Below are 14,311 nucleotides of genomic sequence, written 5' to 3'. Positions count from 1 at the left end.
AGTGAAAAGTGCAATGAACAACTCAATGCTGATCAAATCACATTTAAGGGTAAATGGAAATCCACCAAACTTACTATTGCTCACCTTAGTGGATGGGAATTACAGTTCCAATGATTCCTTCATTGCTTCAGAGAACAACATGTCTGACAATGTAATTATTTTTTTTATTAAACAATAGTGTTGTTGGTATTTTTAGTACATTATTTAGACTGACGTAGCATTCAATCTTTGTTGGTAAAATAAAGTCCATTAAACTGGTATCCTTGAATCATCAAGTTGTAAGTATATAACAAAGAATATTTTAAAGTCATGTTCAAGCAGCAAAACACGAAAAGTAAAATCTCCCGACCCAGAAAACTTTTGACGTTGTGTTCGTTTCTAACACATCTAATTTACTATCGTGGTTGATCATTTGAAATACATTTTTCATGTATCTTTTAAAGGCCCAGGGTTATGTCCAGAGCAGTAGTTTGATCAATCGCTACGGTGTTTATTTAAACACTTCAAACGGGGCATATCGCGTCCCTTATTCCGGCTGAGTTGCGTTGTTTTGTTTTTTCAAGTGGGCCCTGCCTCTAAGTAGTCTCCAGACTGGCCGAACTGAAAACACGCGCGCCCGCCTGCTGTCGAAGCATGCGCGAGTTATGGCTTGCAGAACGGTAAAGGTGTCGCTCGGGGGATCGCAAGTCAAATAAAGGGGAATAACCGTGACGTATGGCGTCGCCATGTGTTGATAATTAGCAGAGTTTGGAAACGACGCAAGTCGGCACGCTTGTCACTGTTGGTAGAGTGGAGGTTTATTGGTTAGCACTGTTGTAAAGGTGCACTTAAGTCACTGTTTTCAAATGACGTGACTTCACTTAAGTCTTTTGGACAAATGACTTGACTTTGACGTAAGTCATTGTGTCAAATAACTTGGGTTAAAATGATATTTATTAACAAGTTTTGTTAATAAATATTTGTTAATAAAATTGGGATATTAATTTCAAATTTTTTAGATAAAACAATTTGCTTGCTGTATATTGCATTTTTGTTATATCTGTTGAGATATGATTCATATAGGATTATAGTCGGACGAGTTTACCCATTTTAAATGATTTGCGCTTTATTTTTATGTCAATGACTTGACTTGAAGTTCACTTGCTTTACTGATGGCGTGACTTGGACTTGGGTAACTGGTGACTTGGGCTGGGACTTGACTTGTTACTTTTTGCAAAACACTTGAATTTGATTAGTTATTTTACAAATGACTTGACTTGGACTTGAGTCATTTGGAATAACTTATTTACAACACTTTTGTTTAGTTGGTCGCATTGCGGAGTGGTTGGAATGCCGAGTTGTCATGGGAATTATGCTTCCTTTAAACCAGGTTTTGCAAGTATTTCTAGTGCACCCGAACAAGCTTTATTTGGACCCGCTTGTTTTACCAGTATTTCTTGTGCTGTGCGAATAGCTCTTGCAAATATCGACATCACTTAATGAGCAACGAGTAGTACTAGTCATTCCTCTGACGTGCGCGCCAACACTTGCTGAATTAGCCATTTGCCAATATTTATCAATATCACAGGACACAATTTATAAACAATGGAAAATCACAAAAACAAGTAGACCCTGCGAGGATTCAAAATTTACTTCTATCGTAATTTGATATAAGTTGTCCTGTTTCTACTCATTTATCTACTATTTCACTAGCATAGTCTTACAATACTAACTAGAGCAAAATAAAATTATTATCAGGTTGACTAGTTAGAAACACGCCTTAGCTAAACCGCGATGGAGAAACGGTATATAGGTCGATGTATTTGCGTGACATTTACCTCTTCCGATGCGTAAACTACGTAAATCGGTCCACTATCGAATTGCGCCAAGCTAAATACCAACGACAGTCCGTCTTCATTGCAGGTTGAGTTTTGTAAGCCGCTCGAATCGCTCCCGCTCATCATAACTGCCGGACTGGTTTCGCTGGCAATCATCGTGGGCAACTGTCTGGTCATTCAGGCCATCGTATGCGGGAACTCTCGCTTTTTCAGGCCGATGTATTGGTTCATCATTCACCTGAGCGTGTCCGATCTTTGCATTGGTGAGTATAGCCTCTTCTTGTACATAGTAAAGACCAATATGATCTGGTGGTGGTTTGTTGCTGAAATACGTGAAGTACATGGCCTGTAATGACTTATTAAACTGTTAGTTGGAATCAACGACTAACTTAAAAAATGTGATGAAAATCTCTAACGATTGTTATTCTTAAAAAGTTGAACGCACACGCTTGCCGCATTGACACATCTGAATTGTCGATTTGGTATTCCAAATGGTGTTTTCTGGACTGACCAATTGCTTTTTACAAATTTGTGTTTACTTTTGCAACGCTATCTCGTTTTTTGAAATGTCGGCAATTAGGAATTCTATATTTAGACCAGTTTCGTCGTTTCACGTTCGTTGCACGTATGTCGGGCTTATACCCTTATCGAACGCAATATTGGACGAAAACAAATCTTGTCGTCGATAATAATTTGCTTGCCTTTATCCGGATTTCGGCTATTTAAGCATGGTGCCGTCACATTTGATTAGAGAAACTGCAGCTTTGTCGCAGTCTAATTCAACTTTAATTCATAAGAACTGCAGCTTTGTCGCAGTCTAATTCAACTTTAATTTGTTCCCAAATTGTTTCCCAATGGGAAGGGACCGCAAATTGTGTTCTGTAGAATTTGTTGACCAGCTTACTTGACATTTTGTTTTAACGAAGGCCGTTGAAGCAAGACCGTCAGCTATTTTAAATGTTAACTCCCATTTTTGTGCAAATTAGTACACAAAACCAAGCAGTAACATATTAAAAATCATTTAGAGAACAACAAAAAAAAGTGTTGTTTCTTAGGATTAAAATTCCTCACAACGGGCCAATAAAGGCTATATTTTTAATAAAAGTGAGTTGCTAATATAAACGTGCATTTGTGTGGAATAAAGCACAAGAGCATGATTGAGAAAGGGAGTGTTCGAAGTAAACAGACCTTTTCAGGCCGTTAGCGGCTAGCTGTGCAGCAATGGCTGCGGTTTATGCTCGCTTTCGCCGAAACGCGCACGTTGACCTTTGAAACATGACACAGATGTCGATAAAAGTGGCGGCCGAAGAATAGTTGTTCGCACGCTTGCTCGACTCATGTCCGGACCTACTAAGACCGCCTGGTCCACCTTGACCGGCGTCCTGCCTTTCTAGTCGATACTTTTTCCCAGAATTTACTGGCGTGAGTTACCGCCAATCAAACGATTGTAGCGCAACGACCGCAATGCGATAATATTGCCGCCTCGGCCGCAAATATGTTTTTGGCAATATATTACCTCGCCTGTTATCTTGAAGGCTGAGAATGCGGCCGAAAGAACGCGTTTAAACGTTGTGACTGCTTCTTTACGGTTTACGGTTTCCAAGTTAATTTGTGTACTCTAAATTATGCACGCTTAAAAATATACAGGCGGTACTTTTTATGCGCGAAATTTATGAATTTTTAATAGGAAATTCGTAGATTTAAACCTGAACTACCAGGGCCGAATTTAATTTGGTACGCAGCTTATTTTTAAAAATTATTGTTCAAGGAAAAATAGTTCTTTCTATATGTGATCTTGAGAATGTGTTGTTGAATATATTACACTATTAACTATTTGTAAAACAGTCTCACGTTTCCCACACTCGTACCAGCTTACGAAAATAATGCTTTTTTACAGCTTTGTTTTAAGTAATCACACTTTATATTATGTGTATTTCAATCCTATTTTAACCCGGTCCTATAAAAAAATTATTATTCTCACGCGGCCTTGTGTTATAAATACGTGCCCACGCCTGATGTAAGCTAATCAATGAGCATTTCCAGATCTCTATACTTTTTTATTTAATTTTTTTTACAAATGGAATTGCGTTTTATAGCAAATATTCCTTTGAATAGTAGGTGGTGTCATAAAACATTTTAATATAGATTCCTTGCGTTTAAATTACAAGTTCTTGGTCCCTGAAGTTGTTTCAACAACTTTAATAAAGTCATCAACCAGAATTTTTAAATAGTATCGCTAAAAAGTGCTGAAAAAGATTCGTTTTCTAACTGGCTTCCAACCGGCTCTATTTTGCCGTCGCAGGTTGTATGATGATGTGGAATTACTGCCTGGCCGCGGTTTTTGGGATCCAGAATACGCTGGAAAGTTTGCTGGTAATCCAGGGCATCTGGGTCACAACAGCATCGGCCTCAGTGTTCGGGATTCTTTTGCTGGCCATTGACAGGTCGGTTAAATCGATTTTTATCACTATAGTTTCATCGTTGACTTCACATCTCTGCTACATAAGGCGGTTAACGTATATTTGTTTTAATTAATTTCCTGTTAGAGGTCGGGTGGTGTTTTCTGAGAAACGACGATTTATAGCTAAATTTACACCTAAAAATCGAATTTTACTCATTTGTTATGTTGTCTGTAAAGCTTGCCTCTTTGGCCAATTGAAGAAAAACGTCACTGCAGATGCCAAAAACATTTGTGGTATCGCGATGAATAATCTCTATTACTGCAGAGAAATGTAAACTATATGAGCCAGTTTTTTTTTAACTAAACACAAAGTTCTTTATTAAAAAAATGAAGAACAATCGAGAAAATCATTTCATTTTCTACATCGGAATAAACTAACCCGTAGAGCAATTGTTTTAAATTAGCTCAATTAATTCATAACCATTAGTAATTTTGGAGCGCAGTACTGAAACAGTAACTTATAAGAGAAATCAGGTGGCACTGTATAAAGACAAATTGTATTTGATTCTCGACAAGCTTTCGCACAACCGTGCTTCATTAGGTCAAAGTATAAGTAACTTATAAGTGCTTCTTTAAAACGATATATAAGTCATACCACGTTTGAAGACTTGATAAAAATAAAATTAAGGAGAACTTGTCCAGGTTTTAGATATTGTTGAGGTTATCTTTTTTGCTTAGGCAAGTATAATGATGCATGCATAATTAAGCACCAATAAATAAAACTGTGGGACGACACAGCTAGTTTCTGCTATGGAAATAATTTGAACGCCACACGCGTGTTTTGTGTACTGGTGGGGTCCTAGCAAAAAAAGCCTGGTGTTTTCGTGCTTTACTTAATTTGGATCGACCTGAGGTCAAGAAAAACAACCTGGCGCATTGCTAGTTTAATTGAGATAGCCAGGGCCCAATTTTCAACTGCGCCAAGCTTTTAATGTACCCCTTTTTCGCTGAGGCATTTTTTCTTTGAAATGCCGTGATCGTTTGTTTTTAAACAGTGTTGTGTCATGTATAATACGGCGAGCGACATTCCAAACGCATTTCGTTGTTCTTTCAACATTAATGACAAACTATATGTGTAAAATATGAAGATATCTCGTCATTGCACGTAAATTCAAATTCATTCTATTTAGAGACTGATGATGCCTAATTTTGAGGCGAAATAAATATCTCCTTTAAATGAATTAAACTTATTAATGCTTGACTTAAACTCGGACAGAATACTCTAAAACAGTGCTTTTCAACCCGTGGGATGGTACGCACTTGTGCGGATGATGAGTGCGCGGATGAAAATGATGCATGATATTATTTTTTTATTATGTGTAATACAGTAATCAAATAAGCAGGTGCGCCCACTTATGCGTTACTGGTACAGTAATATAGTCGTATAGTAATGATACATTACAGATTAAGCTATCTATTTTATATCGGTCGAATCTTAGGCCCGCTGTTTTAATACACAAACTCTTTCATTGTTATTTTATAAATAAAACTGAAGGTTGCAAACTTACTGAGCTTGGTTCGTGCGGATGGAAATTTTCCGAAATGAAAAACGGCGGATAAAAATTGTAAAGTTTAAAAGCACTGCTCTAAAAATATTTTCTTCTAACTTCTGCAGAGTCGCAAGGTGCTGTGAAAGCAGCTTTTAGTCTGGCGTTGTTGTTAAATTCGTGCATTTTTCCTGGCTCATCCGCCAAACCGCAAAGTTGGTGGCCTAAGGGCTGCGGCACGCCGTTAAGTTAACGACTAAATTTTGATCCCCGTCAGTGGGCCGCGCTGTCCTCCGCGTAGTAAACGCTTTCGGTGTGAAAGTAAACAAACCTTGTTGATCTTTTTAAGTTTTACGACCGTTTATCGTGTCAGGTGGAAAAGCTTTTCGATCCAGATTTCCAACATATGCATGCGATCTTTCTTTCGAGAAATTTTGTCTGTTGATACGTTTTTTCAATTAATTAATTATTTGTTCAGCATTTATCACTATTTTGTAATTGCAGACCAAATTTCGCATGCTTTTAAATTTGCACGAATATTAGTTATAGCTGAAAATTCAGCATGATGTTATTAGATAGACGAACGCAAATTTCAAATGAATTAGCAAATAGGCGTTAGCAATAGTCCATTGATTTAATTGGAATTAGCAATAGGCGCTTCGAAGTCGAAAGTTTTTAACCTAACTTCACGATATTCAAATACGTCGAAAAACGATGCAGTTCGTAGAAACCCTCACTCTCACCATAGAAGCGTGCAAGTCCAAATCGCTGAGGGCGATGAACTTTTGAATCTACGCTATGTTAATCCCCTGCACTTTTGTGCTGCCTAAACCGCCAAATAACATGGCGCCGACTTATAAGTTGCAGTAAACAAACCTGACCGTGCTTTAAATTCTCTTTTTACAACATTTACTAGTAATGCCACCTGTGTTATTATTAACCCTCGCATTAAACCGTTAATAAGAGGGAAAGGACAATATATTCGTAAATAGTTCCGTATGCCACAACACCTGGGTTTGCCAACAAACCATATGTGCATATTTTTGTAACTGTGAACATAACCGTGAGAAACAGTCAATCAAAAAAGTATCGGATCTCGAAAAAACAAGGCGAGATCGCTATTTTTGCATGTGCAGTTTTGTTACCGTTTTTTTGTCAAAAGAAAACGAAATGCATTGCCGCACACTCTATGTGTCATGTTTTTCTGGTTGGTCAGATCAAACAGCGATATACACCAACCAAGCATCGGGGGCCAGTGAGCCTTCAGATAGTGCCAGCAAAGTCGGTCAACATTAAAAATATCAAGCCACGTTATTCCATTCGTGAGCGTTTGCGGCCCGAAAATTGCCGTCGGCCTTCGTGGCGAACCAGCTAATGCCCTCGTATCGTGTGTACACACCAAACCGCACTACACGATAAATGATCGCCGTGAGCGCTGCATGCTGCATGCCCGACGGTTTGCCGCCGCGTAACTTCGGTTGGGGTAGAACTAAATATCGTGTTGTGTAGGACCCGAACTGCTGGGATAAAATTTGAACGTCGCTGGCTCGCTGCCAACAATGTGCATGGTAATATGCGAATAATGACGATCGCTACCCTTAAGTCTTTAGACTCAATAAAGAAAAACGTTTTGTCCATTCACATGAACTTCGTTTTGATCACCCGGTTTGTGGTATTGCGTACAACATCATATTTTCTTATAGGGATGTTTAACATATCTAACTTTATTACGACAAAGATACTGATGTCCAATCCAATAATAGCTATTTAAATTTTAGGGTTTAATAACAAGATCACTAGAAAAATATATACTTGTAAAGCTAACTATCACCAGTAACCTGAATTACTAAGGAGTAACAAATGATCTCGTCAAACATTCCCCAATATTTGATTTGCAACATCAAAGAAAATTCCCATGTTTGATTTGTCATGAAGTGTCATGTACGCAGCAATCCTTAATCTGAAAAAAAGGATGTGTGTTGTTACCCGATACAAAATGATTAGTATCTTGACTATAAATCGATTTCAGGGCGATATCCGTGTAGATTCGTCACATTAAGTTATCGTAGGCCGTTATTCTCCCAAAGACATTTTTTAGAACATACTCAATTACTAAACCAACACATGGAAAATGCATAACTTCCAACAATATTACATGTTGCCTTGGGATAGGTGCCGTTATCGTTGTTCAGTACGACTGCAGAAGTGCCTGCTGGTCGCAGATTATAAACATTGTGTATGTTAATGTTTTGACTTGCGTGACGTAGATGATTTTCGTTCTGTGCGTATATTCAGCTAATTAGGCCTTGGCAATAACACGGCTGACGGGCACGGACGAAATTCCAGGTATAAATGTTACGTTAAACTATTCCAGAACTCTACTTCACGGCCTGTCGGCTGCCAAGCGCTACAATACGTGTCTTTTAGTTGTATTAAAATAAGCGACAAGTAAAATAATAAAACACTAAAACAACGAAAAGCGGCCACCGCCTAAAAAGGTGACAGAAACGTCAATTCCCAGGGTTTCTATAATGATACAAAGCTAGCCCAAAACACGACTGCCAACATTGGTTTTCGGGTACGCCAATTACAACAACGAGAGAAAATAAGGTGTGTGTGTCAAATGTAACTAATTATTGGGTGCCAACCGACAACATGACAAGATAAGAAATAAAGCGTGAAAGGTGAGGTGCAAAAGTGGAAAAGCGTTATAATTTACGTGAGTAAGAAAGAAAGAGGAAAACGAAAACACGCGTTCAAACAATAAAACTGAGAAACAATACCGCACACACAAACGAAATAATCGGTGCAACATAAATAATATACAGTGTCGTGAAAACCACACGCCGCGTTGCCACTCAAAACAGCCAACAATTTGATTTGGGCCAGGTGTAACGACGGTGCGTCACAGCAGTTGAACTGATCGCCCCAGCAGGCGCATAATCGGTTTACGGGGGCCGACGGTTGGTTGGTCGCGGTTGCGGGTTTCGCATTCCTGTAATTTCGTCTACGTGAAAGTGAATTTTGCAGCGAAACTGCAATTGCACATGCGAAGAAATCCAGTTCGATGTGATCCAAAGCAGCTTCGCTATGTTTGACTAGCAGTTCTTCATACAGCTGTGAAACATGAATGACTATAGTTTTTCTAAAGTGTTCCCGACTCGGGATTAATTCATATTACTTTGCGTAATGCGATGCCACCGTCGGTGGTCCACACGTGTTGCATCATATATGCGATGTTTGTTGACTCAAATTAATATCTAGGCATATTTCCGTCGCTTCGCAATACGTTACATCAACAGAATTCTTTAGTTTGCGATGTTCATGAAACAAAAGTTTTCAAAACAAACTGTTTTGTTTTGTTCATGATTCTTAATGAAACTGTTTCTAAGTTTCATTTCTTGTTTCTGAGAGTCGCCAACAAACAGTACTTGATGTTTTTGCGGTTCTTTTGTTGCAGAAAAGAGTATACTGCGGACGTCTAATCAGATGTATTTTATTGGCAAAGTCGAATTAAATGTTATGATAAAGGCACGGAAATGTCCAATTATACACACCGAGTATTTCGTCTTGTTTGTTTTAATCACAAATGAATTTTAAGTTTAGAGTTACATCAACAAATGTATGCAACATACGTGATGCAACGACACACCTGACTTACATAAGCGGGATGGTTTATTTGATAATGTCGGACGAACACTTACGGTCAACGTTATGCTAGAAATGGCTACTTTGGGTATTTTGTCTTGTTTTATAAAGCTTTAGGACTTCCCTAACCGTAAACTGCTGAACAATATACCCGTTGTCTATCCGCTTTTTAATCGGACATTTGCGGTTTATGGTGCAAGCAAGATTTCAAACAAAGACTCGTTGTTAAGATATTGCAAGGCCGCTATTCGTATTACTTCGTGACTACGCATTTCGATGGAAATTTGGTTCTTTAAATACGTTTTCTGTGGCCCACGTTTGCCCTATACTCATCATGTTCAAAGTCGAAGGTCAAAACACGTTTTTTCAAATTTGACATGTTGATATCAACGAGTCAACAAAGCAGTGATTTAGAGGCGCAAAACTATTAGATGGTTTCCGTTTCTTTAAAGTACAACCTGCCGCGTATTAAAATCTGTCTACATTGTTGAACTTTTAAGAGGAGCTTTTCAAGCCAGTTCAAATGATTGAAGATACCTGTTTTAAAGTATGTTGTAACTTACATGTCTGTTTGTCTGTTCATCAGTGAAGACAAAATAATTTGAACGAGAATGTTATAACAAAACGTTATGCTTGTTTAAACATTTGTAACTGGTTAAATTAATAACTGGTCAATTAAAAAAATAAATCACGAGAGCTGTCATTCAGTCGTTCAATCACATAAATTGAATGAATGTTGCACAATTTAGGGTTGGTAAACAACTATCATTGGTGCTGATGATGTTTTTCGGATTGGGTAATAATTAATAGGAGCTTACATGGGAGCTTGCAAAATATGCTGACTGACTGATGTGATTGTAACCGGGACTGTCCCAGGTAAACCAGAACGCACGGTTGACATACGGCATCGAACTTCGGCGTTTAACAGTCCCTTTCAAGACTTTGGACTTTATACCAATGCTATCTACATTATTTTAGTTGTATTACTGTTTAAATAACAACAGATAGTGATTGTTGCAAAACTGTTAACAAAACTTTATTTTCGTCCCATTGTCATATTGTTCACCACGTAATTTGCTACACTTTCTAAAGTTGGATTTTCTGTTCCTTTGGTAAAAACACACCAACACACTGTTACATATATGTATTTAAGTATTAACAAACACCATCACAATCGGTAAAAAAGTACTTTCTGCACAACATTTGTTTTTCGACTGTATCTTTCATTTTTTTCCACAGTTAAGTAAAACATGTCATTTGCCGTTAGCTTAAACATGAACACCTTTAATCTTACGAATAATTCTTAAACTGTGTACACAATATACTCTAACAGGTACATGCAGGTTGTGCATCGTCGTCACCACCGCAAGTACTTTAATCACGTGAGCGTGAGCAGCGTGATCTTCTTCACGTGGATTATGCCAATCATGATCTTCCTCGTGATGCCACTGGTGTCCGGCTGGTCGTGTCAGGACCACTGCAAGTGAGACTTGATCGGTTTTAACATAGCTTAATGTTTATACTTTGTAGTATCGTTACCACGGACATGACATTGATCAATTACCTTATCTAAAAATTAAGCAAAATATGAGTTCCCAATATGCACATCTATTAATAATTAAGAAATTAAAAGGCTGATATCATTGCAATGCCTCAATCTAAATTATTCTTAAGCCAACAACGTTATATTGCTCTTAGGAGCTACTTTCTCACAGTGTCATACGTTTTGAAACCGTTCGATTAGCCATGTTTTAATTTAATTATACCAAAAAGGAACCATTAAAGTGTTATTAAACCTCGTCCTTGTCAGGTCAAAAGTTATTAAAGTAGCCAATTACCTTTGACCTAATACGTTGTGCAAAACCTTGTCAACAAGTTTTACGAGTTAAAATTTCCTTTTAACAGTGCTGTCTGATGTTCAAAACGAATCGTTCGCTTCGCTCTTGAGTTTAATCGCACTTTGTATTTTGCCAAGCAAAGCGAACATATAACCCTTTATATTTGCCTATAGCACTGCTTTGAAAGCGTCGTAGACCGGACCCATACGAGGTCACTGCCCGCTGATAAAATCGTCCGCCATAAATCAAACTCTCTTGGTACCATTTTTGCCACCTTCCAAAAGCGAATCCACAACAAAGCCACGGTTCACGAGTAGGGATGTTCAAAGTAGAATCCCAAGGTATTCTAGAATAATAGGTTTCGAATCTAGAATAACGAATCCAGAATAGCGAATCCTAGTATATTTTTATTAAATTATTTATCCTCGATTTTGTTTGGGGAAGGGATTAATCTTAATCTACCCTACAGGGCCCACAATCACAGCAATAAATCGCCCAAACAATTTGCTAACACATGTACATTATAAAAAAAATCTCCCATATGTTTAGCATTCTTAACAACTGTAATCTGAAGCCGTTCTGTAAACTGTAATATGTCAACTGTCCAGGTTGTGTCCAAAACTTATATTTTTGCCAATAGTGAGAAAATGCAACACTGCACACAGAAGATACGAATTCTTGACAATTACGTTGTGCATAACTGCATAACTTCACTGAATATTGGCCTAAAGTTGACCTTAAGTAACCCCATAGCGCATTTTGTGGACGGCCAGCACATTTTGCAACGCTATGTTACTTTTGCAACTTAACGCATTTAGGGAATTTGCGAACTCCACACCAGACATTACACGTTAGCCGCTCGCCCAATAACGCTTGATTGACACTTAATTATTGGACGAACGTTATCGCGAGACGCGGTAATTGGTCGCCCGAAAAAACGCTGACACTGTACTATGAGGTTACATTTAAAGCAAGCACTATAAATTGGTCGCCGCGGCGACAGGCCAACTTACCGCACACGTTTGTACAAATTAGGCGCACCAATCGGCGGTAAAACATTAAATTATATCCGTTCCAATTACCCGAAATAAACGGCAGAATTGGATTTGAATCCCATCTGGATTCGAATCCAAGGATTCGATATTCTACTTTGAGCATCCCTATTCACGAGATTGTCGATAAGACTTAAAACATTCTCAAAATACTGGACTAAGCCAAACAACGTGTTGGCATACTTTTCATGGTTTACTCGGATAAATATTCTGAGATTATTTCGAAAGACTTTTGCTTAAATGTGTTGCTTTGAATGAATTTCATGTAAGAAATGTTCCACCCGGATTGTGACACGCTCAAACATCTATATCACCTTTAATACTTTTTTCGCCATGTCACTTGATGAAGAAACAGGCGTGTTTTTAATTATTACTACTATTATGCCTGGTAGCAATAATTTATTTAAGGCGTACAGTTCAAAAGTCCGCCCTAGGTCCCGCCCATTCTTGCATAATTAATTCCCGACGTCAGCTAAAATTCGACAGCTTCTTCGATCAACAACAGGTGGTCGCAGCCTTCACGACAGATTCACGCCAACTTGCATGACCTCAACGCATTCCGTGTAACTCTCATGCTATACGGCTTATTTAGCACACTATAAGTTCTCATTTTGATGAAACTTGGTTTAACCTTGTAAATTTGACTTTCAATGTGATTTTTCTACTTTAAACAGCTTGATGTGAATTTCATTAAATTACTGCCTCTTACTGTTTCTCAGATAAAAAGTTTCAATCAAGAACGATTTGGCAAGTGGTGTAAAGATTATGGAGTAAAGAAGATACTTTGGGAAACAGTACGAGACATTGAAAATTATTAACCCAAGTAGTAGAAAATCACCAATGTAGAACACAATTAAACAACCAAAGCTAAATATACCAAAGTTTAACAAATTATATTCAAGTTCCATAAATTAGGGCCAACATTTGAAACACCAAAAAGAACCTCAGCAACTCCAGAAAATCGTCACACAAATATTTACAACCAACATTACAATCTTATTCCGAAAATCAACCAACTGACTTAATTCTCCCCCTTTTTCCATAGGTGTCACGACGACCGCTACATGGAGTGTCTGCCCATAACGGACTGCTCGCAAATCATTCCCCCCTTCACTAAGTCCTACATATTGGTGGTGATTCTCTACGTTTACATTATGCTGCCGCTGCCGGTCGTTATTTACGGACTTATTTTTATAAAGGTTGGTCAATGGTCATTGTCCTCAAAGTGTGTACTGTGCACTGTACAGTGATAAGATCCAAAAGCACGACAAAGGCTAAAAACATCTAAAACAACTTTATTAAAGGACAGAATATTGCAGTTACGCCTAAAATGACAACATCAGTGCTACTAAAAACTGCAAACACAAACACGATAAAACACCCCGTTTTTTTGTACTTTATTCTTTTATTTGAATCTTAGATTAACAACTTGAAGTGTTGGAGGCTTGAATTGGAATATGAATAATAAAAATAATACCATTATTATTAGTTCACCTGTTCAGTGTAAATTAGTAGTCCCTTGTAAGCGTTTCATGGTTCATATAGGGGAGTGTTTGTTATAACAATTGTCGTACAGCAGTGGTTCTATACGTAGGCAAGTTATTTTCGATGGCAATTAAAAAACATTCTTAATAATTATTATCAGTTTCACTTGCGATTTTAGCAAATATCTTGGCATGCATATAAAAAAACTTTTGATCGATCTTAAAGTTTGACCATAATTGTGCAGCTAACACTCAACGTTCTCCAAATAACGGTATTAAACAAATTCAAATACCAGTAATAAAATACTCATATTAAAAAGTAAGCAATACAGTGGCTAGGCGTATCAAAAACCGGGTGATTGTAATAGGTTTTAGGGATTTTGCGGTAAAAATTTTTCAAAGTTCATAAATCAAATCTTTCACAATGCTTTTTCCTAACTTTGATGTTAGTGTCCTTTTAACCTGTTTTGCAGCGATTAGAATTCGCATCCATTCATTCACTGTCGACGTCTATACGCAGCTAT

General features: G+C 37.8%; 1 protein-coding gene across 2 annotated transcripts in view; it reads left to right on the top strand.

The window, feature by feature from the left end:
- Nucleotides 1–14,311, top strand: part of LOC146137899 (sphingosine 1-phosphate receptor 2-like) — a 45,882-nt gene that overhangs the window by 307 nt on the left and 31,264 nt on the right. The window contains exons 2-6 of one of the 2 annotated variants that reach the window (XM_083393469.1): nucleotides 3–151; nucleotides 1,903–2,080; nucleotides 4,120–4,261; nucleotides 10,747–10,896; nucleotides 13,349–13,502. In XM_083393469.1, the coding sequence (XP_083249595.1) occupies nucleotides 14–151; nucleotides 1,903–2,080; nucleotides 4,120–4,261; nucleotides 10,747–10,896; nucleotides 13,349–13,502 (762 nt within the window). In that variant the 5' untranslated portion in view covers nucleotides 3–13. Of the gene's footprint in view, nucleotides 1–2; nucleotides 152–1,902; nucleotides 2,081–4,119; nucleotides 4,262–10,746; nucleotides 10,897–13,348; nucleotides 13,503–14,311 lie in introns of those variants that run through there. The other variant, XM_083393470.1, reaches the window with a different exon arrangement.

This window comes from Ascidiella aspersa, chromosome 7 (assembly GCF_963924565.1).
Source record: "Ascidiella aspersa chromosome 7, kaAscAspe10.2, whole genome shotgun sequence".
In the NCBI taxonomy this organism is placed as follows: Eukaryota; Metazoa; Chordata; class Ascidiacea; order Phlebobranchia; family Ascidiidae; genus Ascidiella; species Ascidiella aspersa.
This window is presented reverse-complemented; position numbering and strand designations above follow the sequence as displayed.